The sequence below is a fragment of the Sceloporus occidentalis genome, unplaced genomic scaffold, assembly GCF_023333645.1.
Source record: "Sceloporus occidentalis isolate IW3139 unplaced genomic scaffold, rSceOcc1.0.p SCAF_1, whole genome shotgun sequence".
Taxonomy (NCBI): Eukaryota; Metazoa; Chordata; class Lepidosauria; order Squamata; family Phrynosomatidae; genus Sceloporus; species Sceloporus occidentalis.
Window position 1 is genome coordinate 256,210,933 of NW_028316981.1, and position 26,342 is coordinate 256,237,274.

Here is a 26,342-nt window from a genome sequence, read left to right on the forward strand (position 1 = left end):
TGATGTGTCTAGAGCATGCCTGCGTAACCTGGAAGGTGGTATGGGCCGAAATTAAGATGGGCTAAAGTTGTACGGGCTGCCAATAGTTTTAGGTGAAATGTAGGACATTCAAGAAAATGTAGGATGCCTGGCCTCCCTTGCTCTGCTCTCTCTGTTGCTTGCTCTCTTTCTCTGCTCCTGCTCACTCTTGCTCTCTCCCGCTCTCCATTCAAAAAGCTGCTCCTCCTTGCCTGGCTAATGAGCAGCCAGAAGCTTGCCCCTTGCAGTAGCTTCCCAGCTGGAAAGGAGATGCACAGTCCAGGGAAGACTTCCATTGTGGCCAAGTCCTCCAAAGCCCCGTGTGATTGAGGCAGGACTCTGGGACATCCTCTTCCTCCTGGCTATTTGCCTCTGGACCTCCAAAAATCCTTTGGGGGGCCACATGTGACCCCCGGGCCATATCTTGTGCACCCCTCATCTAGAATATCCCCTCAATACCACATAGTGACATATTTATGAAAGATCGACACTGGTTCACACTGGTGTATGAAGAAAATATTTTTCAATTATTTCCCCCCAGTTTTTTTATCCCATGTCCAACAACTAAGTGGGGGGGGGGGATGCATGGTTCACAAGACAGAAAAGGGGGAAAAAGGTATTTCTATTGTTACTCTGTATTCTTGGCCATACAGCTCTCTTCCTGATCATGTTAGAAATTATCTTTCTGTCATGCTGTATACCCTAATACCCCCTAAACAAGGTTTCCATAATCACTTCTGGATATTCTATTTCTGTCAACCATTTTCTTTCATCTTCAGCTAATTGGAAAAAATCCAAATGAGAATGGAGGACCTGACCACATAGTAACATGTTCTTTTGAACAATTTCTAGTGGCCTTGGATTGACAAATTCAGTAGCAATGGAAATCATGGGCATCTGGGCCATTGGATACCACATTTGTCAAAGTCCCTTCTCATCTTCTAAATGGGTGAGAGTGGAATTAGTGGGAATATACACAGGATTCCATTTTGTCAAGGCTCCTGTAGGGCATGTTATCGAGTTTGGATTTATATAAATTTTGGGTGCCAAGCAATCAAAAATCATGACCCCTGACTGACCCCATTGCAGCCACCATTATCCCAAAGGCGAGCTGACCACATAGCCAAGCAGCCTTGCTGGACCTGGTCATAGCAAAAGGTAGATTTAAACCTTACAGAAACCAGTTCTGGGAGTTGCCATTCCAGTTTTCCTGGCAACCTGAGAGAATGAGGACAAAAGAAGTTGCCTCACCTATTGATGGCATTAAGTACCGTATTTTCCGGCCTGTAAGATGACTGGGCGTATAAGACGACCCCCAACTTTTCCAGTTAAAATACAGAGTTTGTGATATACTCGCCATATAAGGCTACCCCTCTTCCAACGCACACCAAATAAAATTTTTAAAAAATCAGATTTGATTTCAATATGGTAGTAATTTTAATTCAAATGGTTATGACATGCAGGTGCTTAGCAGGAAAACTGTCACTTAGCCAGCACTGAGCCAGGGCCGTCAAAGTGGTCTCAAAGTGGATTATTTCTGCAGTGTGTTTTGAACCATAGTCCAACACTCAAGCCATTGCACCAGCCTGACCTACCTGACAGGAATGCTGAGAGGATAAAATACTGTGGAACCACTGAGTCCCTGAAGCAAAAGGAATTGTGCGAAGTGTATCTTTGGGTTTTTTTTTAATTAATTTTTTAATTAGTATTATGTCCAGTTCTGGGCACTACAGTTCAAAAAGGACATTGAAAAACTGGAGCGTGTCCAAAGGAGGGCGACTGAAATGGTGAAGGGTCTGGAAACCATGCCCTATGAGGAATGGCTTAGGGAGCTGGGGATGTTTAGCCTGGAGAAGAGAAGGTTAAGAGGTGATATGATAGCCTGTTTAAATACTTGAAGGGATGTCATACTGAGGAGGGAACTGAATTGTTTTCTGCTGCTCCAGAGACTAGGACCCAGAGCAATGGATGCAAGCTCCAGGAACAGAGATTCCACCTCAACATTAGGAGGAACTTCCTGACAGTAAGGGCTGTTCGACAGTGGAACAAACTCCCTTGGAGTGTAGTGGAGCCTCCTTCCTTGGAAGGCTTCAAACAGAGGCTGGATGGCCATCTGTCGGGGATGCTTTGATTGAGAGTTCCTGCATGGCAGAAGGGGGTTGGACTGGATGGCCCTTGGGGTCTCTTCCAACTCTATGATTCTAATCCTTAAAAGACCTGTACTGAAGAACCCAAGAGGTTATCCTTTGTCATATGCAGTGGTCCCCAGACTGTGCCCTTGAAGAGATGTTGGACCTCATCTCCCAGAAGCATCAGCCATGTTGACCAATAGCCTGGGATTCTGGGAGCTGAAGTCCAAAATCCCCTTTGAAAGCATAGGTTGGGTAGCATTGTGGCCTATAGCAATATTTCCCAAACTTTGGGCTCTAGATATTTTGGGCTTCCTCTCCCTGAATTCCTGACTGTTTGCTAGGTTAGCTGGGGCCTCTGGGAGCTGAAGTCCCAAGCCCTTGGAGGACCAACGTTTGGAAAGCACTGCCTTAAGAGCCTTAACCCAGTTCCAGTATATCAGTGGTTCTCCCCAAACTATGCCCTTTAAAAGAAGCCTCAGCCATGTTGGCTAATAGTATGGGATTCTGGGAGATGAAGTCCAAAATCTCTTGAACAGACCAGTTTGGGGACCACTGATATATAATATTATAGTATCCCAAACTGTTCCCTTTAAGAGATTTTGGACTCCAGCTCCCAGAAGCCTCAGCCATGTTAGCCAATAGCTTCGGCTTCTGGGAGCTGAAGTCCAAAACCTCTTTAAAAAGCACAGTTTGGGGACCACTTCAATATATATATCATCATTTCGAGCCTCCACTAACCCCTCTCTCGCAATCCCTCTCTGAGAACATTCCCAGCAAACTCCCTCAGGAGCCCCATTTGAAGGAGGACCTGAGGGGAATGGAGGAGACAAAGAGGCGAGACTTGCTGAGGAAAGGAAGAAGCGAGGGAGGGAGGGAGGTGCCCGGTAGGTCCACCGCCATTCTCAGCTGATACCCTGATGTTTTTTAAGGCACCTACCAAAGTAGACCCCTCCCCCCGCCCAGCCCAGGCAGCCTCATCCTCTGCTGTACTATTTGTGGTGCGCAAGGCTTCTTGGGAATTGTAGTCCAGCGCTTCCCTTTTTGTGTGAAGAAGAAGAGGCAGAGCGGGGATGGTGGGGTCAGCTTCTGCAATTTTGCCAGACTCTCGGCCAAAAGGAAAGGGGCGGGTTTTGTGGCATAATGTACTCTACTCATGGCATCAAGAAAATAAAAAGCCCAAGATTATCTATCTGTATCTGGTGCATAAGACGACCCCTGACTTTTGAGAAGATTTTCCAGAGTTGAAAAGTCCTCTTATACATCAGAAAATACAGTACTCAGCCATCTAGATAGTGATCTTCTCCCAAAGAAGTGGCAGACCCTTTTTGTGTATCCATTGTTTAGCTTTAGACTTAGTCAATAGATAGCCATCAAGACCTTTGTTCCGCAGGTAGCTATAGCCAGAGGACACGTTTCGCAGTATAAATAGGACCTAGATTTCGGCCCTCCTTTGGGCTTGTGAGCTGAAGTTCCAAACCTCAAACTCTGTTGAGCAACTGCTCTGGAGATCTCTTGGACACTGCGCCCTGCTGAAATCACTTGGGCAAGCCCAAGCCCACTGTCTCTTTCGGGCCTCTTGTTAGCTTAGCCCGCTGGAACTTAGCTCCTAGTCACCGCAGTCGCTGCTTGCTTCCCCTGTTCCCTGTGGCTGTGTCCACCTTCCAACATCCCTCACATCCATCGCTTGGAGAAGACTCCTAAGGTAACTATTTCAATGGTGCCTCTATCCTTTCTCCTTTACTCCCAAACTCTCCCCCTCTCTTACTTTAGCACTGAATGTGTGTGTGTGTGATCCCTTTTGTTGTGTGGCTTTAATAAATGTTTATATTTTAATTGCAACTCATTGGCATTGGAGTCTGTTTCTTGGGGTTGGACTAGATGACCTCTAGTATACACATAGGGACCCGATCCGCTGCGTGCGTTGTTAGGACACGCCTCTCGTAAATTTGAGCTAATTAAATTCCCCTAATTCGATCCTTCCTAACAGGCATTTGTTCTGGCTTGGCAAGGGAATCTCAAGAAAAACTTCCAAACTGCAGTTTTTCTACATAGCACTGATAGGGCTCTAATTTTATATCAAAGGCTTGAATATCTGAGGATTAAGAATCTACTTGGCTTCCTTGCAAGATGAATGCCCATCAGGATTTGCTGCACAAGTCAGGGGCATCTTGAGAACATCCTGGGCAATCTGTCAAGCAATGTCATTCATGCAGCCCCTTGCCTCTTCACAGACTTTTCAGTGCCATGCTATCTGGAATTATTTCTAGTGGGATTTCCTGAATGTGCAGGTATATCTGCAAGACTGTTAAAGGCCAGGAATTCTGCCTGCAAGAAAATTATAGATTCTGATTTTAATCTTGAAATGTTATTCATTCATAGAGGTATTAGGATGGTTCAGATTCAGATTACTCAAATCTCAGATTTTTTTCTTTTCTTTTGAAATGTATGAAAAATACCAAGGAAATGCCCAAGCAGATATCCGTTGCTGGGACTGAGTTTATGGCCCTGAATTTCAATAGGTGTTGACTGTCAGGAAATCCTGTGTTTTTGTCCTAGACATGTGTAAAGCAACCCCCCTCATGCTGTTGTTAATTCAGGATGCTATGTGAAAGACTGGCCCTTCTCTGGTTTCACATGAGGAAATGTACCGGGAAGCAGCACTTTTCTTGCTGGCTGGTTTGGAACGAAATATTGTTTTGAAACGGAAAGAGTGATCTGATGACTAGACCGGAGAATTCTGCGTTTATTCTTCCTGCTGCTATAATGAGAGTCTTTGCTGTAGGAAGGACCTTTATCTTTTGTCTCAGCAAGTACTGCTCCCAACCAAATATCATAGCTTCTTTTAACTAACCAACTAGGTAAAATGATTAAGTCTGTAACAATGTATCCATATCCCAATTCTGCCAGAATTCTGGAACAGAAGAACCAGAAAGAAGATTTGCTGGTGGGTAGGGAACCTCATTTGTTTACTCAAAGCCTCTATATGAGGATAGAATGGGAGTTGCAATAAAATACTGCAGTTTGGAGTCCACCATGTCTTTTCCCACAATACTCCATTCTATTATCCCCCCACTCTCCCCTTTTCCCTACCCCAGTTCCTAACATCCCAAACTCAGCCTGCCTTTGGATACTCAGTCCTCACTGAGCTGTTGAAGGGAGTGTTGCTCTATCTATCCCCCCTTATTTTGTTTAGTTCTGCACATTTTTAGATTCTCCCGAGCCTGCTGATACCTCCCTGATGGTTTTCATAGCTAGAAGTTGGTATTTAAAAGAAAGGTGATAGAATATGAAGTATTATATGGAACAGTTATTAAATACTAAGTGTGTGCCAGACAGTGAGTAAATGCTGAGATAAGTAAGTTAAGAGATACTCCTCTTTGAGTTTCTATGTTCTCTGCCCATCAACACCTTCATTAATAAATCCTTCATAATGTGCAAAACAAATTAGTAAAATTTGAATATGGCCATCCATTGCTTTATAATCCCATACTGTCATGGAATTTTTTTTAAAAAACATTGTGGCTATCTTTTCAAACTCAGTAACTAGTTACAAATATAGCTTCTGGGCATGAGATGTGGAAATGGGTTTGAAAATAATTGTCTTATTTTTATACCATATGATAAGCGGGAGTACCATAGTTCCTTATCATTAAAAAAAAACTTTTGCTCAGTGAAATTGCCTCTTGATGAATCTGTTCAACCAATAAACACTTTTAGGCCATACTGAATGTTTTCCATTTTTTCAAAGTTCAGCCTCCAGCATTCATTTCAGACAAAGTTATAAAAGGATTGGAACTCGTTGAAGTATTAAAAGAGGCATCTCTTTATTTATTTTTAAGGATATAAGTGACAAATACAAATTATTTCCTTTATGATTCCATTATGAATCCCTTCTGCATTTTGGGGTGAGTTTTGTAGACACCTATATAGATAGTGTTTTCATAAAGAACCTGCCTACTTTTCAACCCTACTGCATACCTCCACTGCCACTGTCAAAACCCATTCTTCCCCTACTTGAACAATACATCTGATTAAATCTAAATATTCATTCCAACTCTGTTACTACTGCCAAGACCAAGTCTCCACTTACTTCCTATCCCCAGCTTCCTTGTCTCAGACAGGAAACATCACTTCCTGTCTTCTGGAAATCATGAGACATTCTGTACTATGGTTTCACAGGGCTCTACCTCCCTAATGCAGAGCAGACACTGGCAAATTTCTGCCAAATTTCTGTCAAGAGTTACTACCAAATTTTTTGGCGGCAGCAGCAGTGTTGCAAGCAACTCAGCCTCCACAGGTCCTAGAGGTCAAATGCAGCCATCCAGCCTGAGGGAATTCTTCAGCTCTAGTTTACTATCATCTTATAAAACAGTACAGATAACAGAATGCTACAAAAGAATTAGTATTTGTGAATTTTAATTACTCATAGGTGAAGACATAGAAATAAGGAATAAATTGAAGACTGGGGGGAAAAACACCAACTGATCATCTTCAGAATAACACCAATGCAAGTTAGACTCAGTCTGGACTATCTCTGTAAACAAAACTATTTGAAGCATCTGTTATTTTGATGTTATTCTATAACTTGTGGGTTCAACATATGGATTAATTATTTTTTACTTGTTCTAAAGCAAGGTAGGTAACTACACAAGGTCCAGTCCTACTAGGGGCTGCATGGACTATCTAAAAATTAAACAAAAGAAAACAATACAAAAAACCCAAAGTGTCTGGAAGTCCATTTCTCATTCTCGTACCTTTATTAATTATTTAAAAGGTCAATTGTTTTATCTTATTTATTTAGATATTTATTTATTTTATTTCTATGCCGCCTTTCTCCCAAAAAGGGACCCAAGGTGGCTCACAATATAAAAACACATTAAAACAAAATTTTAAAAGACAATTAAAATAACCTAATTAAAACACAACACTGTTAAAATTTAAAACATTCAAAAGTTTAAAAACATAATCTAAAACAACCCCCCAAATAAGACCAGCCTTGCATGATTTTAAAAAAGCCTGCCTGCATAAAAATGTTTTTACCTGCCGGTGAAAGGCCAGCAGGGAGGAGGCCAGTCTAGCCTCCTGCGGAAGGGAGTTCCACAGGGTGGGAGAGCCACCGAGAAGGCTCTCTCTTGTCCTCACCAAGCAAGCCTGGGATGGTGGTGGGACCAAGAAAAAGCCTTCTCCTGAGGATCTTAGGGCTCCTACTGGTTCTAGCAGCAGCAATTCACCCTTAAAGGAACTGCGCCTTCCCCGAAGGCATCCAACTCCATCTTGGCCTCTGAGGGGGAGAGAAGGGTGGGCCAATGCCACCAGGCCTCCCTTAAAGGAACTGCGCCCTCCCTGAAGGCATCCAACTCCATCTTGGCCTCTGAGGGGGAGAGAAGGGTGGGCCAATGCCACCAGGCCTCCCTTAAAGGAACTGCGCCCTCCCCGAAGGCATCCAACTCCATCTTGGCCTCTGAGGGGGAGAGAAGGGTGGGCCAATGCCACCAGGCCTCCCTTAAAGGAACTGCGCCCTCCCCGAAGGCATCCAACTCCATCTTGGCCTCTGAGGGGGAGAGAAGGGTGGGCCAATGCCACCAGGCCTCCCTTAAAGGAACTGCGCCCTCCCCGAAGGCATCCAACTCCATCTTGGCCTCTGAGGGGGAGAGAAGGGTGGGCCAATGCCATCATTGGAGGTCCCGCCCCCTTTTTCCTCCAAGGACTGTGTGGTTGGGGCTGCTGCTACGGCCGGGCGGCTCTCTGGGCTCGGGTATCTGCTTGCGCAACTGCGCACCGTCCCAGAGATGCCACCTACGGACATTAATATCTCAGCGTCTGCGCAACTGCGCAGTTGTGTAACATCTTGGAGGTAGATGGGTTGGGTTCCTGCTAGCTGTACAGTTGTAGTGATTGATTGTTTGTATCCTTCTCTGCTACTGTGTTGTGTGCTGAGGGGGGGGGGGAGAGTTGGATATTGGATGTATGTGTATCCATGTATCAGCTAGTACTATGGGTTTTTTATTTTTATTAACTGTGTTTTATCTGTATTATTGTAATATTGTATTTTGCATTACTGTTATGGTTGTATTGAACTTTGTTACTTGCTTTGTTGTTGTATATGCATATGTATGCTGTAAACCGCTTTGATCGTAGGAAAAGCGGTATACAAATAAATCATATTATTATTTATTATTATTACATTCTGGGCCAGAGAAAGGTCAGTATGGGATTCTGTTTAGGGCCACAAAAACACCAGTGGGGGAGGAGTGGCTACATGAAGCCCATGGGCCATATTTTACCTATGTCTGTCCTAAAGGGGCAAATCACTCTAGAGGGTTTTAAATAATCTTAGACATAATGTGATACCAAACAAAGATGACTATGAAAGGTGGTGTTACACTCTTTTAGCTACTTCCATCATGTGGAATGAGAGAAAGGTTCAGACAGGATGAATCTGAACATCTATGTACTGTGCAGTGGCTGTTACAAATGTTGCAACAACCTAGTACTGGCATTTGTATTGCAATTTTTTGGGTACCACAAAAAATCTATTGTTGGTCAAAATAACTGCTAGTATGACAAATGAAAGCAACACTGGAAGGCACTAATCCAGATTTTTTTTAAAAAAAATACACATTACTATCAACACAAGAACGAGGTGTATTCATAAAAATGCAGCAATGAACTATTTTAGTTACCAAATATTGATGTCTCTGTTGTTCCAGAAACATGCAATTAAGGTGAACATTTGGAGACAATGCATCAAAGGGGACAGAACAGATAGGGTGGTCTAGATTCAGATTCCCACTTCGCCATTCAGCTCACTGGCTGACCTTAGAAAAATGTCTTGTCTGTCAGTCTAGCATTGTTGTGAGAATAAAATACTCCATGTATGCCTGATTTCCCTTAAGGACAAATGGGGTTTACAACATGATTACAGTGCTAAGATAATTATATATACCCAACTTAATGCACTCATTATGTTGTAAAACATCAGCATCTTTCTTATTATGAATTGGAACTAGAGAAAAAGTTTAGAAAGGGACTTGCTTATGATCCCAATAGTGCAAAGGATCCTAGGAGGAGCTGCTGGTGGAAGAGGGGGGATTGTAACAACTATTTTTTAAATGCTCATCACTGCCTACATTTCTTTTCTTCTAGTGTTCTTTAACTCTTTCCCCTAGCCCAGGAAACAGTGCTTTCTGGTCCTTTTCTTTACCCCCCCAGCCCCAAGTTACTGCAATCTAGTGTTGTGCTTTCTCTTGTAATACTATCATAGTTATGACTTCTTTGTACAGCATGCCTGCATTATGTAAATGTACTACCTACAAGATTCATCATAAGCTCTACCCCAAGTTATCATTTTGTGACGTTCCTAAGATCCCTGTGTGCAAGTAAAGAATGCACCAAGTCATGTTTGATTCCCTACATCTTCCTTTAACAGTCATAAATATCAGAAAAGACTGCCCTGAGAATCAGAGCACCTTCCACATAGTAGTGTGCCATCTGGTTTTATATGTATGCATGTATTTGTAAAATTGGGGAAACAAGGTTAGAGCCATGGGGAAACTGATTCATGTCCCATCACACATGCACAGAAGTGTCTTCTGTTCACACATGCTTACCTTTGGTCAAAACACTTGATATTTGAAGTTAAGAATAGAATAATTAACTGACAGCTATAAAGCATATACATAAGCATATTTCTAAATGTTCTTATTTAAACTAATTATATTTATATATTAACTTTCAAATTCCAAAGTCTGTTAAACAACAGTGATTCTAGATTTCTGGCACAACAGATTATCGGAAAAAAGAGGCAAATTCTGCTTTAGTCACATCTCTGCAACCACCAGTAGAGGAAAGATACAAGTTTGCAACTGAATACTATTTCTATCACATGCAAATTCACCTAGCAGTGGCTCTTACATGGTTTGGGTTTTCTTCTACAGTAAGATCAATGAGCACAACTGAGGCTCATATATTTTCTGCCATGTATCTAAACTGGTTTCTGTATAGAGGTTCATAAATGTAACTTTAGTTTAAACATACATTCCCAGATTTTTGGAAATAAAATTATTACTCAGATTTTCTTGAGCATATTTCATTTTTTGAGCATACCCTTAAACATTTTGTCCTTCTCACTCCCTGAAAAAGAAGTAGAAAACCCCTTTAAAATCTGAGTGCTGTATGTTTCCTTGAAGTTTCTTAGTCTGATGTATAAAACATCTAGTGGGGGAAAAGTTACCTCTCTTTCTCTAATTCTTCTAAATAACCAGTGCTTTCTCTGCTTCCATTCATAAAGCCTCTTCTGGGATATGATCCCATTGGAACAGGACTGCATTCTCCTGATCGACTAGAGACCGATCCTTCCCTGCTTCCACATGAACGCATAGATAGCTTTGGCCTTAACTTCACTCCAGGAAAATTATTGCTGTCCAAGTTTAATTCTGAATAGAAACAGAGAGTGGATCAGTTAAGTCTAACACATATTAGCAAAACGTTCTTTTATACTTTAATTTCTTACACAATTATTCCTCCCTGTAATAAACAGAAGAAATGGGTGACAAAAGACCTAATAAATGCTAAAGCAAAATGTTATACAAATAAATCAGGACTAGTCGTGGTTATTATTAATGTAAGACTGAGACAGCGAATTGGATATCTGTGCTCTTTAACTCCTGTATGCTCTCTGATCAGATTCCTCACAATTCTTTCAAATTTTAATCAAGATGTGATAAGATGCTTTATTACTTTCTGCTCAGGAAAAGAACTTATAAAAGAGGTACAGGTTGAGTATCCCTTATCCAAAATACTTAGGAGCAGAAGTGTTCTGTATTTTGGATTTTTTTCCTGGTTTCTAGAATACCTGTATTTGTGTATACATAACAAAGAGATCATGAGACTGGAGACAGACTGAGGATCTGTAAAATGGTGGGAATCTAACCACAGTGCTTGGTACAAATCCACACCTCCCACCATTTCACAGATCCCTGTGTTTGTCTCCAGCCTCACAAATATAGTACAGTGGGCCTTTGGCATCTGCTGGAGTTTGGTTCCAGAACTCCCTGTTGATACCCAAATCAGTGGCTACTCAAGTCCCATTACAGAAGAGTCTCGATTATCCGACATAAACGGGCAGGCTGATAGTCGGATAGCTGAAAATGTTGGATAATCCGGAGAGTCCAAGAAAAGGACAGATAATCGAGACTCTACTGTATATACAATGGCACAGTAAAATGTTGTACTTATATAAAATGGAAAAATCAAGGTTTGCTTTTTGAAGTGTGTGGGAATATTTTAGAACAGTGGTTGGCTGAATCTGTGAATATACAGGGCCAACTGTACAGGTATGTAGTTTTGGATTTTGGGGGATTTTGAACTTCAGATAAGGGATATTTAACCTTTAACACCATGACTGCTTGAATTTAAATCACGCTATCGAGTGGCCTCTGCAGAGCACAAAAAGGAGGCGGTTTTTTCCAGCTCCTTTTTGTGCTTGTGAAGGAGCACCATAGCTGCTGCCAGGCGGCTTGATCATGCCCCTTTGGTACAGCGCCGTTTGGGCGCTGCCCCAAAGGGATGTCATCATGGCGTACACCATCTGAACAGGTACGTACCAAGATGGCGCCCAGGCAGCACGGAGAGGGTGGGAACGCTCAGCCCTCACCCTGCCAACAGGACAACATTTTTTGCAAGTCTGTACCGGGCCAAAGTTTCTGCCACCCCAAAAGTAATAGCATTTCCTCATGGAAAATGAGCAGAAAATATGTGCCATTGGCAAATATGATTCTCTCAGGAAACAAGATGGACACGCCTTATAATCATGTTTTCCAGTAGTGTCACCAGGATTTCTGATGACAGCTGCACTCTTGGCAGATAAGTAGGAGATAGTCCATATGCCCAACCCACTGGCCATCCTTGGTGTCACATTGTAAGCCGCTCTGATAGCCTTGGCTGAAGAGCGGGGTATAAATAAATATTATTATTACTACTATATTATTATATTAGATGGGCAAATTTTGTTTAAATATGTTTTTCAAATTTACCTTTAAGACGTTCCAGCAAATCTATCTGACCAGAAGATGCCATTGCCTCATCTTCAATACTTCCTTGCAGCTGCTTCAGCACCTCCTACAACATAAAGAACATAGTACTATCAAGGAAACATGCCAAAATGAGATTAAAGGCTTAGAATCATTGAATTGGAAGAGACCACAATGGCCATCCAGTCCAACCCCCTGCCATGCAGCAACTCTCAAGCAAAGCTTCCCTGGCAGATGGCCATCCAGCCTCTGTTTGGTTAGGTTTTTTTTTTTAACTTCTAGTCCAAGAGACCCACCAGACTCTTACCATTTTTAATAAACTGAACTGTATACCCCCCTAAAATAAATTGTCTTTGGTAAAACCGATACTGCACTTTAGTAAACAAATTTAGAATTAAAGATTCAACAACAACAAAACAATTTAAAGAAGGTTTCAGTATTACTTACACCGATTATAAACAGAAAAGAGAGATTTACACCAATAATTTCTGTAATTTCCCACACTGCCCCATAAGAATGCAGAAATATCCTAGTAAAGTGTCTTACAGAAGTATTCACCTTCTTTTGGACTTTTCTACATTTGGTTGTGTTCTCTGGAATTGAAAAGGATTTAACTGAAATTGTACACAAAATAGCCAAAACTGTGGAAATACAAAATATTTTTATTGTAGCACAAAAGTTAAATAAACAATAACACACTGACACATCGTTGTCCACATAGGTATTTACTTCTCTTCCTGTAACACAACTAGATAAACTCTGGTGTAACCTATTTATTGTCCCCAGAAATCACTAATGTCATGAGTGCAATTCCAGTCCCCCGCCAATGTCAAATTAAATACATCTGTCTGCTGGAGAACACAAACAGCATAATGAAGAAAAAGATGAAATGAAGACAAGTCTGGGATAAAGCTGTGATACCAATCATGAGTCAGTTAAAAAATCCAAAATATCCCAACTAGTAACATCCTCTGGAGCCCAATAAATCCAGTACTATAAAATGGAAAAATATGGCTTTAACTGTGACTCAGCACAGAGAAGAGCCATCTACCAAAACTCAGTGACCAGGAGGAAGGAGGAGAAGGGATTGGAGAGGGATTATAGAGGTGGAAGGTTAAGGAGAGATGCTGTGATAGGAAGTAGAAGAAAGAAGAGGAGAAGGAGAAGGGAAGAGGAGTAGACGAAGAAAGAAGAAGAGTGAAGAGAAGAAAGAAGAATAAAACTTATTATTGGAGGAGTATGAAAGAATATTTAAATGTATTTAAATGTGATTAGAGCTTTGTATAATTGTGATGTATTTTAATATGTTGGGATGTTTGTTTTGGATGTTTGTATGTTACAACATTTTCCATTAAGAAATTATTAAAAAAAAACAACCTTCAGTGACCAGGTAAGAAGGGCATTAGTTTAAATAGCAACCAAGAGGACAATGGTAACTCTGAAGGAGCTGAAGAGATCGGCTGCTGAGATGAGAGAAACGTGCCATGGGACATCTACCGTTCGAATGCTGCATGAAACAGGGCTATACAATAGTGGCAGGAAGCAAGCCACTGCTGAAACAAAGCCATAATATAACTGCTTTAGTTTTTGCAAAAAGGCACGTGAAAGAAACAACAACACAAGGGGAAAGGTATTCTCACCTTATGAGATCAAATCTGATTTTTTTTTTTTTTGGCTTTGCCACAGTTTTCATTTCCCCAAGAACAGTGTCCCTACAGTAAAGTATGATTTTAGAATAATTAGTCGGCCCTCGCCTTACGCGGGGATCCGTTCCGGATCCCTCCGCGTAAGGCGAATTCCGCCTATGCTCAAGCCCCATTGGAAACAATGGGGCTCGTGCACGGCGGCGCAGCAGTGCGGCGGCGTGGGGGGCGCAATGGGCGCGTGCGCCCATTCAATTGAATGGGACGCGCACGCCCCTTCTGCCCTGTGTGTGCCCCGCGGCTTGAGCGTGCCCGCGTATGACGCGGGCACGCTGTATGTTGTAGGACAACATCATAACATAATGTTGTGGGACAGTCATACTCTCTCAGCCTCAGAGGAAGGCAAAGACAAACTTCCTCTGAACAAATCTTGCCAAGAAAACTCTGTGATAGGTTCACCTCAGGGTTGCTATAAGAAATGACTTACAGGCACAACAACAATATAATACTGTAGAAATCCTCTTCCTTGGCAGGATGGATATAGCCAATTACAGGGTAATAGAGAAAAAACTGTTTCAGTCTGTAAGGGACCTGGGACTAGGGTAGAGATTTACTTTTTAGTAGGATCATAATCCTAAATGCACTGCCAAGGTATCCGCAGAGTGATTAAGAACAAGAACATTTAATGTCTTAGAATGGACCGGTCTAAGCTCAAACCTCAAACTGATCAAGAATTTGTGGCAAGGCTTGACAGTGGCTGTTCACTAACATTCCCATCCAATGGAACAGCACTGGAACAATTTCGCCGGAAAATAATATACAAAATTGCAGCAAAGCTGTCTCACCCAAGACTACTCACACCTGCAGTTGCTGCGGAAGGTGCTTCTGCCAAGTACTGATAGGGGTGGAGTGGGAAGGGGAATACTCATGCAACTATCAAGTCCCAGTTTGTTTTTGCATGTTTAACATTTGTGCTACAAAAATATTTTGCACCTTCCAAGTATTGAGGAACTTGTCTACATCAAGTGGTAACAATGCCAATTAAATCTATTTCAGTTCCTGGCTGAAACACAACAAAATATAGAAATGTCAAAGGTGGGGTATAAATACTTCTGTAAGCACTAAATATTAAAATTGACTCCCAAATAAGTCCAGGATCACATTTATATTTAGTATAAAACTAAATATACAAAATTTGTATTAAAGTGAATCACAGATCAAGCAATCTAAGATAATCACACTGAACATAACAAACAGCAGTTGTTGAGGCTCTTAATGCTCAATGGCCTATATAGAAGTAGGCAGATAGATAAGGGATCTGCAAGGTTTTCTATTATAGAAGCTCAATCAATAACTAAAGCAAACTCAAAGACATGGCTATAAGGCAAAATTCCACAGTATAAAAACTTATTGTTCTGCTCATCTCTTTTAGATACAACAGACACAATGAAATCATAAACAATTAAAAATAATACCCTTCAGCAATTTCCTTAATGCAAGAGCAGCTACAGAAACCCCCTTCCCAGTTACTTTGACTCTTTTTCAAGAAATACTTGCTCAATGGATGTGTCTTAATGCTTTTACAGGGTACAAAAAGAAAAAAAATCTTACATGTATTTTCTGTTTCTAGAAGGAAAATAGAAAACCAAAGCATACGTATCAGAATCAATTTTTTTTCAAAGAAATCTTTATGTTCTAAAAGTAAAATTATTGTTCACACACAAGACACATCATAAAGTAGTGGAAATGAAAGCACTCTTTCAGTTATAACTTGGAATCTTAACTCGGTTTTTGGCTGTGCAGCAAAAAGAATGGAGAAAACTTGGGACAACATATTCTGACCTTTTTTCTGGGATTTTATAAACTCTCAGGACTTTTTCACATGGGGAAAATTGGAAGGTTAAACTGGTTACAATGCAGGGTCATCCAGGGCATTCGGAACAATTTTGCAATTGCTTTTCAGATGGTGCTTTGCACAAACTGCTCAGAATCCAGAAAGAAAGTGAGGTGAATCGAGGAATAAGCGTTTTTGCAAAAATACGTCTTCATGTCCAGTTCATTCACGAATTCGCTCTCTTCAGATAATTGCAGCAGTCTGAAAACCATGTCCCCGATTCTCCCTGTTCCTAGATTTCCCATGATTCCTTCCCAGAAAACCACACATACACACACACTCCTCTTTCCCTTGCATGCCTGGTCTTCTCCTGCAGCAAGGAACAACTGGTGGGAGAAGGCAGATGGAGATGACGTTTTGGAATTCCTCCTGTACAGGAGGGAGAAATGGAGAAAATGTCTTGGAAAAGGAGGGCATCTGGGAATTTCAGCCCTTGCTGAAATCAGGCAGGTTTATGGACCAGCCCCATCCTCTTTCTCTCTAGTGTGTGTCTGTGTATGTGCGTGCGTGTGTTTGTGTGTGGTTTTATGGGAGCTTGCAAAGGGAAACCTCAGCCTGCCTTGCTCTGAAACAGCTTCTGGGGCAAAGAGGATTTTCCTCCCCAGTTTCCCTTCCCTCTCTGGAGCATGTGTGTGTGTGCACTTGTGGAAATGACAGTTTGGAGCATACGCAAAAAAGTTATTGCCAAGCTAGCAATGGGATTTGTCCTCATCAATCTGAAACCCAAATTCACTTTCTACCCACTTTATTGCCTAAGTAATGTGCTTTTAACCCCTTGTTGTGCTATGTGTGTGATAAGCATTAGCGAATTTGCTTGCTTTTCTGGGATGCCAGCACTTAACCATTTTCAGGATGCAAGCACATAGGTCCCAGAGTAAAAAAAATCCTCAAAGGCTTAAGAAGGTAATTCACATAAATTTCTCTTTACTTTTCTCCTCTTCATTTGGTTATCTTCGCTGTTGTACAGAACCAGAAAAACACTGAACTTTTAGTATTTTTTTCTTCTTTTGAATATGCAGACTAACATACATTTACACTCTGTGAATGCTCACCATAGAAGATGTCTGCATTTAGTTCTCAGGGATGTCCTCCATTCTCCCAGCAGCTTGTCTCCATGTGAGAGGGCAGCCTAATCACTAGAACAGGCCTTTCGGGGGCATGTGATTGAGAAACTGCCTTCTGCTATAACAAATTTTAAGGATTCACTACAATGGTTAAATGAAGAAATAACTCTGTACAGATCCAGAAGGGGGGACACAATTAGAAAGCGAATGTGGACTGAGAAAGAGAGGTATTGACAGCATGGTGTACTGGGTGGAATGTTGACTACAACTCTGGAGACCAAGGGTTCTAATATCTGTTTGGCTATGGAAACCCACTGGTGACCTTGGACAAGTCACACTCTCTCAGCCTCAAAAAACCCAAACTGTCAGCAAAGTGGGAGGTCACTGACTGTGCAGGTGGCTTGACAGGCCCTATTGGGCCCCATTATCTCCCCTGTATGAAAATGTGTTTCTAGAAACTTGATGGGGAACAGTAACTCTTTAAAGGCTATTTTGTGCCCCAGTATTTTAAAGGCTTCAAATGGACTTTTTTTTTTAAAAAAAACCTGCTCAATACCCTTAAAGAAAGAATATTTGGAATCTCAACTATCTCCTGGCCATTTTTCACAGAGGAAAAAAAAACAGCAGGTGCAGGGGCCCTGAGAGGGCCCACATACTGCCTTCCAAGGTCCAGGGCAGGATGATAATGGCTTCTGGATCTGGTAAACCTGCTCACCTTTGTATAAACCTTAGCAGCAATATATCAGCATTGCTGTAAGTGCTGTTCCTCCCACAATCCTTGTGTACTAGCTCACAGGATTTTATTCACTTGAACTGCAAAAGCAGGGTTGGAGTGGGGACAAAATCTGAAAGCAGGAACAATGGGCAAAAACCACTTTTGTTCAAAACATACTAAATTTGTATAGCTTTTCATCTGCATCACACTGACACATAAGCAGAATGTGGATGTTTGCTATAAAACATCCCTGCTTTAAAGGTTTTTGCCTGCCTAACAGAAAGATCTGAGAAGAATTTAACAGGTGTACTCAGCTCAACATACTTGTTGTTAACTGCTGTCAAGTCAACTTCGACTTATGCTGACCTTATGAGAGACAACCACGTCACCCTATCATCAACAGCCCTGCTAAGGCCTTGCAGACTCTGGGCTGTGGCTTCCATGACTAAATCTATTCATCGTTTCCTACTGCCTTCTGCATTGCCATGTATTATTGTGTTTTCTAGTGAGTCATGTCTTCTCATGATATATCCAAAGTATGATAGTCTCAATGCACTTAGTACCCAATGCACTTAGCTTTTCAGAATTTTACACTAAATCACAAGCTGGCGATTGTACTGATACTAGCAGTAAATTTGGAGTTTGTTGAGGGCTGCATTTTAAAAAATATATATTTATTTCATTACATTATTTTTATTTCATAAAATTATTTTCATTTCATTAAATATTATATTTAATATATAACTAAATACAACATTATTTATTACTGGGACCTGAATTCATTACATTAATTCTGAACTAAAGATTAAATAAATACATCAAATTGAATAAACTTTGATTTACTGCCCATACTTTAGCCCCTCCTTGTGTTTCAGAGAGCTATACTCTGGGTCTGATGTGTCATATGAAAGCTTACTGCTGGACACTGACATTTTGACAGGGTGACTAAGCACCCATATGGTGATACCATTTTGTACAGTATGCTGAAACTAGAGGATGATCATCCATTTTCTACATACCATGGTGGATGCAAGTGTGCTGAGATGCTAATGTCATTTTGCTGGTAATTCTTATCTCATTTCCAGGTCCTGATTAGATAGTGTTGTTATTGTTGTTGTGAGTCTCCAAGTCATTTTTGACTTATAGCAGCCTTATCATAGGGTTTTCTTAGCAAATTACTTCAGAGAGGGTTTGCCACTGGCATCCTCTGAGGCTGAGAGAGTGTGACTTGCCCAAATGTTTGAGAAGAGAATTGAAATATTTCTTTTCCACAAATGTTTTGCATGCACAAGTAACTGAGACCACAATTATTTTATACTCCATTTTATTCCATATGCAGAGCTGGCTTGGATGTACAGTGCGCCCACGCTATACATGGCTTTGAGCACACGCACTCAAGCTGCGGGGAGTGCGCAGGGCGCAAGGGGTGCCACGTCCCATTCAGATGAATGAGGCACACGCCTGTGGCGTGCCCATGGCGCACCCACTCTGCCGCGCGCACAAGCCCCATTCAAATGAATGGGGCTCGAGCATTGGCAGAATTCGCCTTACGCCGGGGGGGGGGGGCCTCCAGAATGGATCCCCACATAAGGCAAGGGTCCACTGTACTCGCTTATGCTGAACCAGTACTTACAATAAGCATGGTTCTATAGTTATTTTTCTGGCTTTGCTATTGACTACAGAAATGTGGTCTCCAGGCTTTCTCCTACTCTGTTAATTTGGCAGCAAATGGAATCTCTGTACAAGAGAACAAAGAAACCAAAGTGATCCTGGGAAATCTTCCCAGAAGGAAAAGCAGGCCAGGAATATATTAGCCAGTACTCATTAGCAGGAGCCTCATCACTTCTACTGAGTGGCAGATGAAGTGTCACAGTATTTCTTTTTCCAGAGGGAAGTAGGTGGAAGAAGAAGTCACCAATATGGACCTTTGGCACTCAATTCTTCACCAGTGAGCAGCTCCCCTCTACATGTCAATTTACCAGTGGGTGCCTGAAAGCTGATTCAGCCCCACATGGTTAAGGAGCTCTGGGTATCTTGGCTCCATAACTGTCAAAGCACACCCAGTCTTCTTCACAACATTAAAGCTAGGAAGCATGTGAAGATCATCATGAAACTGTAGGAATGACCCTTAATCACCTCTGCAGCCTCAACGTAAGAAAAAACCCCGCTGGTTACTCATCATTCTTGCAAGGGACTTATGAAGGCCAGTGTCAAAGCCTAATTATAGTATGTTCCTTATGATAAAATGTTGCTATTGATTTAAAATAATTCCTATTTACCTTTCATACACAATTATAATGGCCTGCTTGAATCTCTGTTCTGACATTTAGCTAGTACCATAATGTACAGGTATGACGCTTATGTTACTGTTAGGGGGAGAAAAACAGACCAGTACAAGAGGTTGTGAATCAATCCAAGAAGAGATCTCTTGTGGCTTCCTTGCATTCAGCTTAGAAGACTATGATATTCTTACATCAACAGATCTATTTTTTTCTTTAAAAAACACAAGATTTACAGCTTTGTACCTAAGAGTTAAATAAGGATAGGTCTTTCTGTTTCTCAAGTATGAAAAGACTGAAGTCAATAAGACATATGACAGTTGTCACCTTGGAAAGCCAGGGACTGAAAGAAAGTCTGGAAATAAATCAGAATGTTCTTCCCACCTGCTTTCCTTTTTATATCTCCCCAACAGTTATATTTATTTTGTATTACTATATTTCATGGGCCTAAATACTCTAATGGCACCAGATCATCTTTGATCTTGGAAGCTAAGCCCTAGTTAGTACCTAGATGGAAAAGCACCAACAAATACCTGGTACTGTAGGCTGTATTTCCTGATGAAATCACCTCTTAGTATTCTTTTCCTAAAAAAACCCTATGAAATTCATGTCATCTCCTTAAGTTGACAGGTGACTTGAAGGCACATTGCACATACACGTATACACTACTGTATTTCACTTCTGTCATGTTCTACAGTTAACAACAACCACTTGTATAAGCATCTTGTCATATCAAGTATCTTAGTTTGTTCAGAGAGAAATTGAACGTCTTAAAATTGTGCGAGTAATAAGTGTTTTTATTCATGATAAAAATGTGCTTACCTGATTATCCAACCAACTTGATTTAGCATATTGCATTTAAAACATTTACAGAATTTTTGCTCAAGCCAATGTTTTTTATACCAAAAAGAACAAAATATCAGTACCTAGAAATATTTTTTTGTTATTTTACTGCTTTTTAATACTATTTTTATTGCATTCTAAGTTTTACTGCACATTGCCATTGTATTACCATTTAGTGTTACATTTACTGTTTCTCACACTAATATTCCTTGGATAAAATGTGGTTTATAAATAACACAGAAGCAGTAACATAATAATAATAATAATAATAATAATAATAATAATAATAATAATAGATAGTAAAATATATCAGTGAAAAACTCCTATCTCCTTTGGCTATGTACAAACAAGTTTCACATACACAAAGTATTCAGTATGGCAGAAATATAACCAACAACTTTAAGTAGCTTACTTTAAAAGCTACAAGGCAAGGTACAGAATATTATTATTAACCTTTATTTATAAAGCGCTGTAAAATAACACTATCAGCATTTCCATTTTCTTCACTTAAGTAGCAATGGAGATTCCAAGCACACTATTCCACTAACAGGATACATCTGCCTGCCTACCTGCCTGCCTCCCCAGCCATCACTCCCCTGGAGTGATGAAGAGCTGCCACTGCTGTCACTATACAACTATACCTGGGCTGGATGAGGGAAAACAAACTCAGGTTGAATCCGGAGAAAACAGAGGTACTCGTGATAGGTGCCCCAAACCTAGACAGGGAAATTTGCCAACCAGTCCTGGACGGGGTTACGCTCCCCCTAAAGGACCAAGTTCGCAGTTTGGGAGTACTCCTGGACTCATCGTTACAGTTATCATCTCAAGTTGATGCGATGGCCAGGAGTGCTTGGTACCAGCTTCGGCTGATATGCCAACTGTGTCCCTCTCTGGATCAAAAGGACCTTGAAACGATAGTACATGCACTGGTAACCTCTCGTTTGGATTTCTGTAATGCGCTCTACATGGGGCTACCTTTGTACCAAGTCCGGAAGCTTCAATTAGTTCAAAATGCTGCAGCCAGATTGGTCGCGGGAACTTCTAGAACCGACCATATTACACCTGTACTGAAATCTTTACACTGGCTGCCAATTAGCTTCCGGGCGCAATACAAAGTGTTGGTCGTTACCTATAGATCATCCCTACTGTGTGTATATAATGGTGTCATGACAACATGAGTCAGTAGACAACTTAAGGAGCTACTTTTCATTGGAGACTGTAAGCCGCCTCGATCCGATGGGAGAGGCAGGGTAAAAATAAAATTTATTATTATTATTATTATTATTATTATTATTATTATTATTATTATAATACAGCCCTACATTGCTTAGGCCTGAGTTACTTGAGGGAGCGCCTCTCCCTACATAATCCGCCCCGCACCCTCAGAACAACAGGGAAATATGTCCTTGAATGGCCAAAAGTAAGATTGGCAGTAACACATCAAAGAGCCTATTCTGCAACAGCTCCAACCCACTGGAACGCGCTTCCGGAAGATATTCGACTTACCTTGACATTGGAATCCTTCAAGAAGGCCCTAAAAACCTATCTCTTCTGGATGGCATACCCTCCCGATTTGTAAAGTTGGTCCCTAACGGATGGATGAACTTTTTTACCTAATGCCCGACTGCTGTTATATATCTTTTTTAAAAATTTCTGATTCTATTTTTGAAATTGCATGCATTGCTGATATATTGTACTATGACTTGGATCATAGAGTTTTAATGATGTAAAACCACTTTGATTGGAAGGAAAAGCGGTATACACATAAAAGTTTTATTATATTTATTATTATTATATGGAGGCAGGAGGAGAAACCAGACTAGATAAAACTTTGTAAGGTCACCATTTCTACCTGTCTTTTCCCTAAACAAGGAAGAGAGTTGGGAGATATATTGCAATTCCCCCTCTTACAATTCTTTCCCACACCAGAATCACAAATTACACACATGCACACACACTTGGTTGGTTAAATCACACAAGGCCAAACCATATGAATAATGATCAAGTGAAGTCTAGCTGTTAAGACAATAGAGCTGTTTCCCACCACAGATCAGCAAATCTGCCAGATCTTGAGACATTTCTTGAGAAATTACAGCACATGAATAAATATCATACACAAGAAATTCAAGAAATATAATGAATACACGGGTGAAGAGGAGAGTGCACTAGCACACACGCATCTCCAGTTCTGTTCTAACAGGGAAAGACAACAATGTGTACACAAGAGCTTCCCTACACACAGACTGATCACAATGCAAGGTTGACAATCCTGTGGGCTGCACCCCATGTAGTGAAAGCTCTTTTATGCAAGATGGTTGTTCTCTATGAACTGGAGCCTGAGGGGGGGAAGCTACCACACTTTCCTTTTCACATGTTCTTTCAACATATTGCCTTAATATGTGAATAGGGATTTAGTGTACACTCCATCAGCATTATATACAAGCACTTTGTTATCTTGTGAGACAATAACCACATTTATTGTATAGTCTTACTGCAAACCTGAAACCCTTGAATACATAGGATTCTGTGAGGCAATGATCCAAACTGCACAGGTTTGGATAACCACACGCTGTTCTGTGCGATTTGGGTTACCAACCTCAAGAACTACCAAACTCAAATGATATTTATACCTTCATGTTAGATGCTTCAGTTTCCAGTTTTGTAAGATGATTTGAATTATCTTCCAGTTCTTGTCGAAGATTTGAGTTCTCCATTTTTAATGCTTCTACTTGTTTTAACAACTGATCATATGACACTGCAGCCATTCTGGGCTACCCCAGGACCTAATGCAAATAAAGAATAAATATTTGTTTTGATCTGATTAATCTGTTCCAAGAAATGTGTTGAGGTATGAGAGAATTTTAACTAAAAATATTATTCTATTTTCCAACTAAAGAATTCAATATGGTGAATTTGTATCTCACACAAACATTTTTTCTGAATAATCATATTTTATTTTACCAGAACATATAATCAGACTTTAAAAAATTATCATGAAAAATATTTTCTACTAGTAATTTCTAAGTAATGTTAATTTCAACTGGAGCAGTGCCCTATTGTTGTTGTTGTTTTATCAGATTTTCATCCTTCTGATTCAGAATTTAAAACAAATACCCTCTCATTCCAGACAATACTAACATCCAGAATGCAGGATTTTATGGCTTCAGGTTTTACTAAATGCATTGCCAGGAAGATAAGTAGCATGTCTGAATCTCGTTTTCAAAAACTAAAGCTTTGGAGCACCAACTCCCCAAATTATGTTAGGATGTTAGGCAGAAGATTACTTCCGAGAATGAAGTCCCACTGCTTGACCTCAGCATATCTCAAATGTCTAGAATAGGGAGGCACATGCTGTACTCCAGATGCTGTTATACTCCAGTTCCTATATGCCCCAGCTAGTTGGGCAACTGTCTGTAATAACTGAAGCTGGATGAACAACATCTGGAGGGCGAGAGTCTCCCTCCCCAACCTAGAAAACCTCTCACGCTTGTAAACCCTATTCATTTGCTACTCACCATGGTTCAGATGATCAGAGAAGAGCATTAAAGTCCTGCTTCCCTCTGTCATTGTTTTTTTCACATGGAAAATGACAAATATGCAGATGAGAGGGTTTCTGTTCACATGGAGCATCTGCATGTGAGCAAGAACCCTAGAAAATCAGGGATCTTGCTCACATAGAAAATTTCCATGTGAACAGTAATCTGTCCTTCGCAGATGCATCACTTCCCATGTTGTGGGGACTTGTGCTCCTCTGCATTCCTCTGCTTCTGTAATGAAAAGGCCAAATTGAATAACAAGTGAATGGGATCATAGGCATAAGAGGTTTTCTAGACTAGGGATGTGGAACCCTTCAAGGGTGTAGACATTAGTTGACAGAATGCAGTTGTCCCTTTGTATTCACAGAGATCCATTCCGGACTGCTCCACAGATAACAAAAAACACGGGCCTTTAAGTCTCATTGTTTTCTATGGCAGTGCAGCATGTGCATGACACAGTAAAAGCACTTCCATTACAAACAATTGGGGCTTGCTGGCTGCGGAAGCTCAAATCCACGGGTGGCAAGCCTGTGGATAAGAAGAGAGCACTGTAAATGTTTTTAACAAGTTCATTTTGGGTGAATAGATTTGTGAATGAAAGTTGTTTGCTACATTCCATTCAACAAAGAATTATGTTGCTTAATTTCTGGTCAACAAGAATTTCTGTGACCCTAGTCCATGTTCTGCTAGAGCAGGAGTGGGCAAGGTATGGAGGCTAATTTCCCAAGAACTCATTGTGCTTTTATCACCCCATTAAGAAGCCCAAACAAACAAAACGAAAAGGAGCTGAAAGTCATTTGTGAACCCTGCACAGGAAGGGGGAGGGGGAAGATAAGTATGCTCGTGTGTCTTCTTTTAAGGAAAGAGCAGGCTTTGCCCCACAAAATTTCCAGACATGGCTACAAAAAAGGCCCAAAGGACCACATATTGCACATGGGCTACATAATTCCAGCTCTTGCACTATACAGCTCAGAACTGCAATGATCAGTCGTTCAAAGGTGCTCTATATAGAGCTGACCTTGAAAACAGTACAAACTTCAAGCTGATACAGACCAATTCAATGCAATGGGGAACAATACAACACAGTTGGGAAGGTAAGAAAAGAAGCCAGCTTTACAACAACTATACAGGTAGCTTTGGGCCCAATGTACAATGTTGGGTTTACTCAGTATCTAAGCTGGGACCTTCTCACATGAGTCACGCTGCCCTGCTAAAGTGTTAATAGCTTTATTCCATGTCATAACAGTGATAGTTCACATCAACTGTGTAAGAAGAGTCTTTTCAACTTGATTCTGCAGAATGAGCTCTTCAAGAAAATAATGGCACACTTCTTTTAGTTTTAGTAGCTCTACCTTTTAAAACTTGGATTAGTATTAACTATCCTACTGTTATAAAGGATGTTTTATAGTTGTTATTGCCCCTAACAGAATAGTTTTTAGCTATAGTAAGCAACTGAAAATATTTATTAACTAGCAATTTTATTTCTATCATTACATTTTAATATATATTCTTCCATACTATATTTTGTTACTTGTTTCAAAGCTGCGTTGAGCCAAAAGATCAAGTGAGATATCTAGAAATGTGAGTGTATAGTACAGCTCATTTTTCAATTTTAATTGCCAAACATAGCTAAACATTTCTTCAGTCTAGGCTAGTAATTCATTTCTCACCATCCACATCACTTTCTTTCAAAAAAACAAAAACAAAACGAAACAAAAACCCAAGCCCTTCAATAACATGCTCAAATGGTTCGTTTAAACTATACCCCTCTGCAAAGAATACAGAGCAGCTCCCTAAACTATCCCTTTGATGACTTTATTATTTTAATGAGTGCCTTAGTTATCCAAAAGTCAGGTTTCCTTCAACAGTAATTATATTCACAGAAGCATTATGCTGGTAGAATATGGTATCAGATAAACAGAATGTACACATGAAGAATATTAATAAAGGAGGTATATTAGCTGGAGAGCGCCAGTGTGATGTAGTGCTTTGGGTGTTGGACTAGTACTCTGGAGATAAGGGTTCAATTCCTCACTCGAGCATAAAAACCCACTGGGTGCCATGGGCAAGTCACATTTGCTCAGCTTTAGAAGATGGTAATGGCGAAATTCCTTTGAAGAAACTTGCCAAGAAAACCCTATAATAGAATAATTTTACATAAGTCTTTCCTCATAGAGCATGGTTTCC

General features: G+C 40.7%; 1 protein-coding gene across 5 annotated transcripts in view; it reads right to left on the minus strand.

Annotated features, from left to right (window-relative positions):
• The window catches only part of APC (APC regulator of Wnt signaling pathway), a 122,749-nt gene that overhangs the window by 63,758 nt on the left and 32,649 nt on the right, over nt 1–26,342 (minus strand). For 4 of the 5 annotated variants that reach the window (XM_089492244.1, XM_089492252.1, XM_089492260.1 and 1 more), the window contains 3 exons: nt 23,250–23,402; nt 12,185–12,269; nt 10,384–10,585 (listed from right to left, as the gene is read on the minus strand). In XM_089492244.1, coding sequence (XP_089348370.1) covers nt 10,384–10,585; nt 12,185–12,269; nt 23,250–23,384 — 422 coding nt within the window. In that variant the 5' untranslated portion in view covers nt 23,385–23,402. The remainder of the gene's footprint in view (nt 1–10,383; nt 10,586–12,184; nt 12,270–23,249; nt 23,403–26,342) is intronic. The other variant, XM_089492267.1, reaches the window with a different exon arrangement.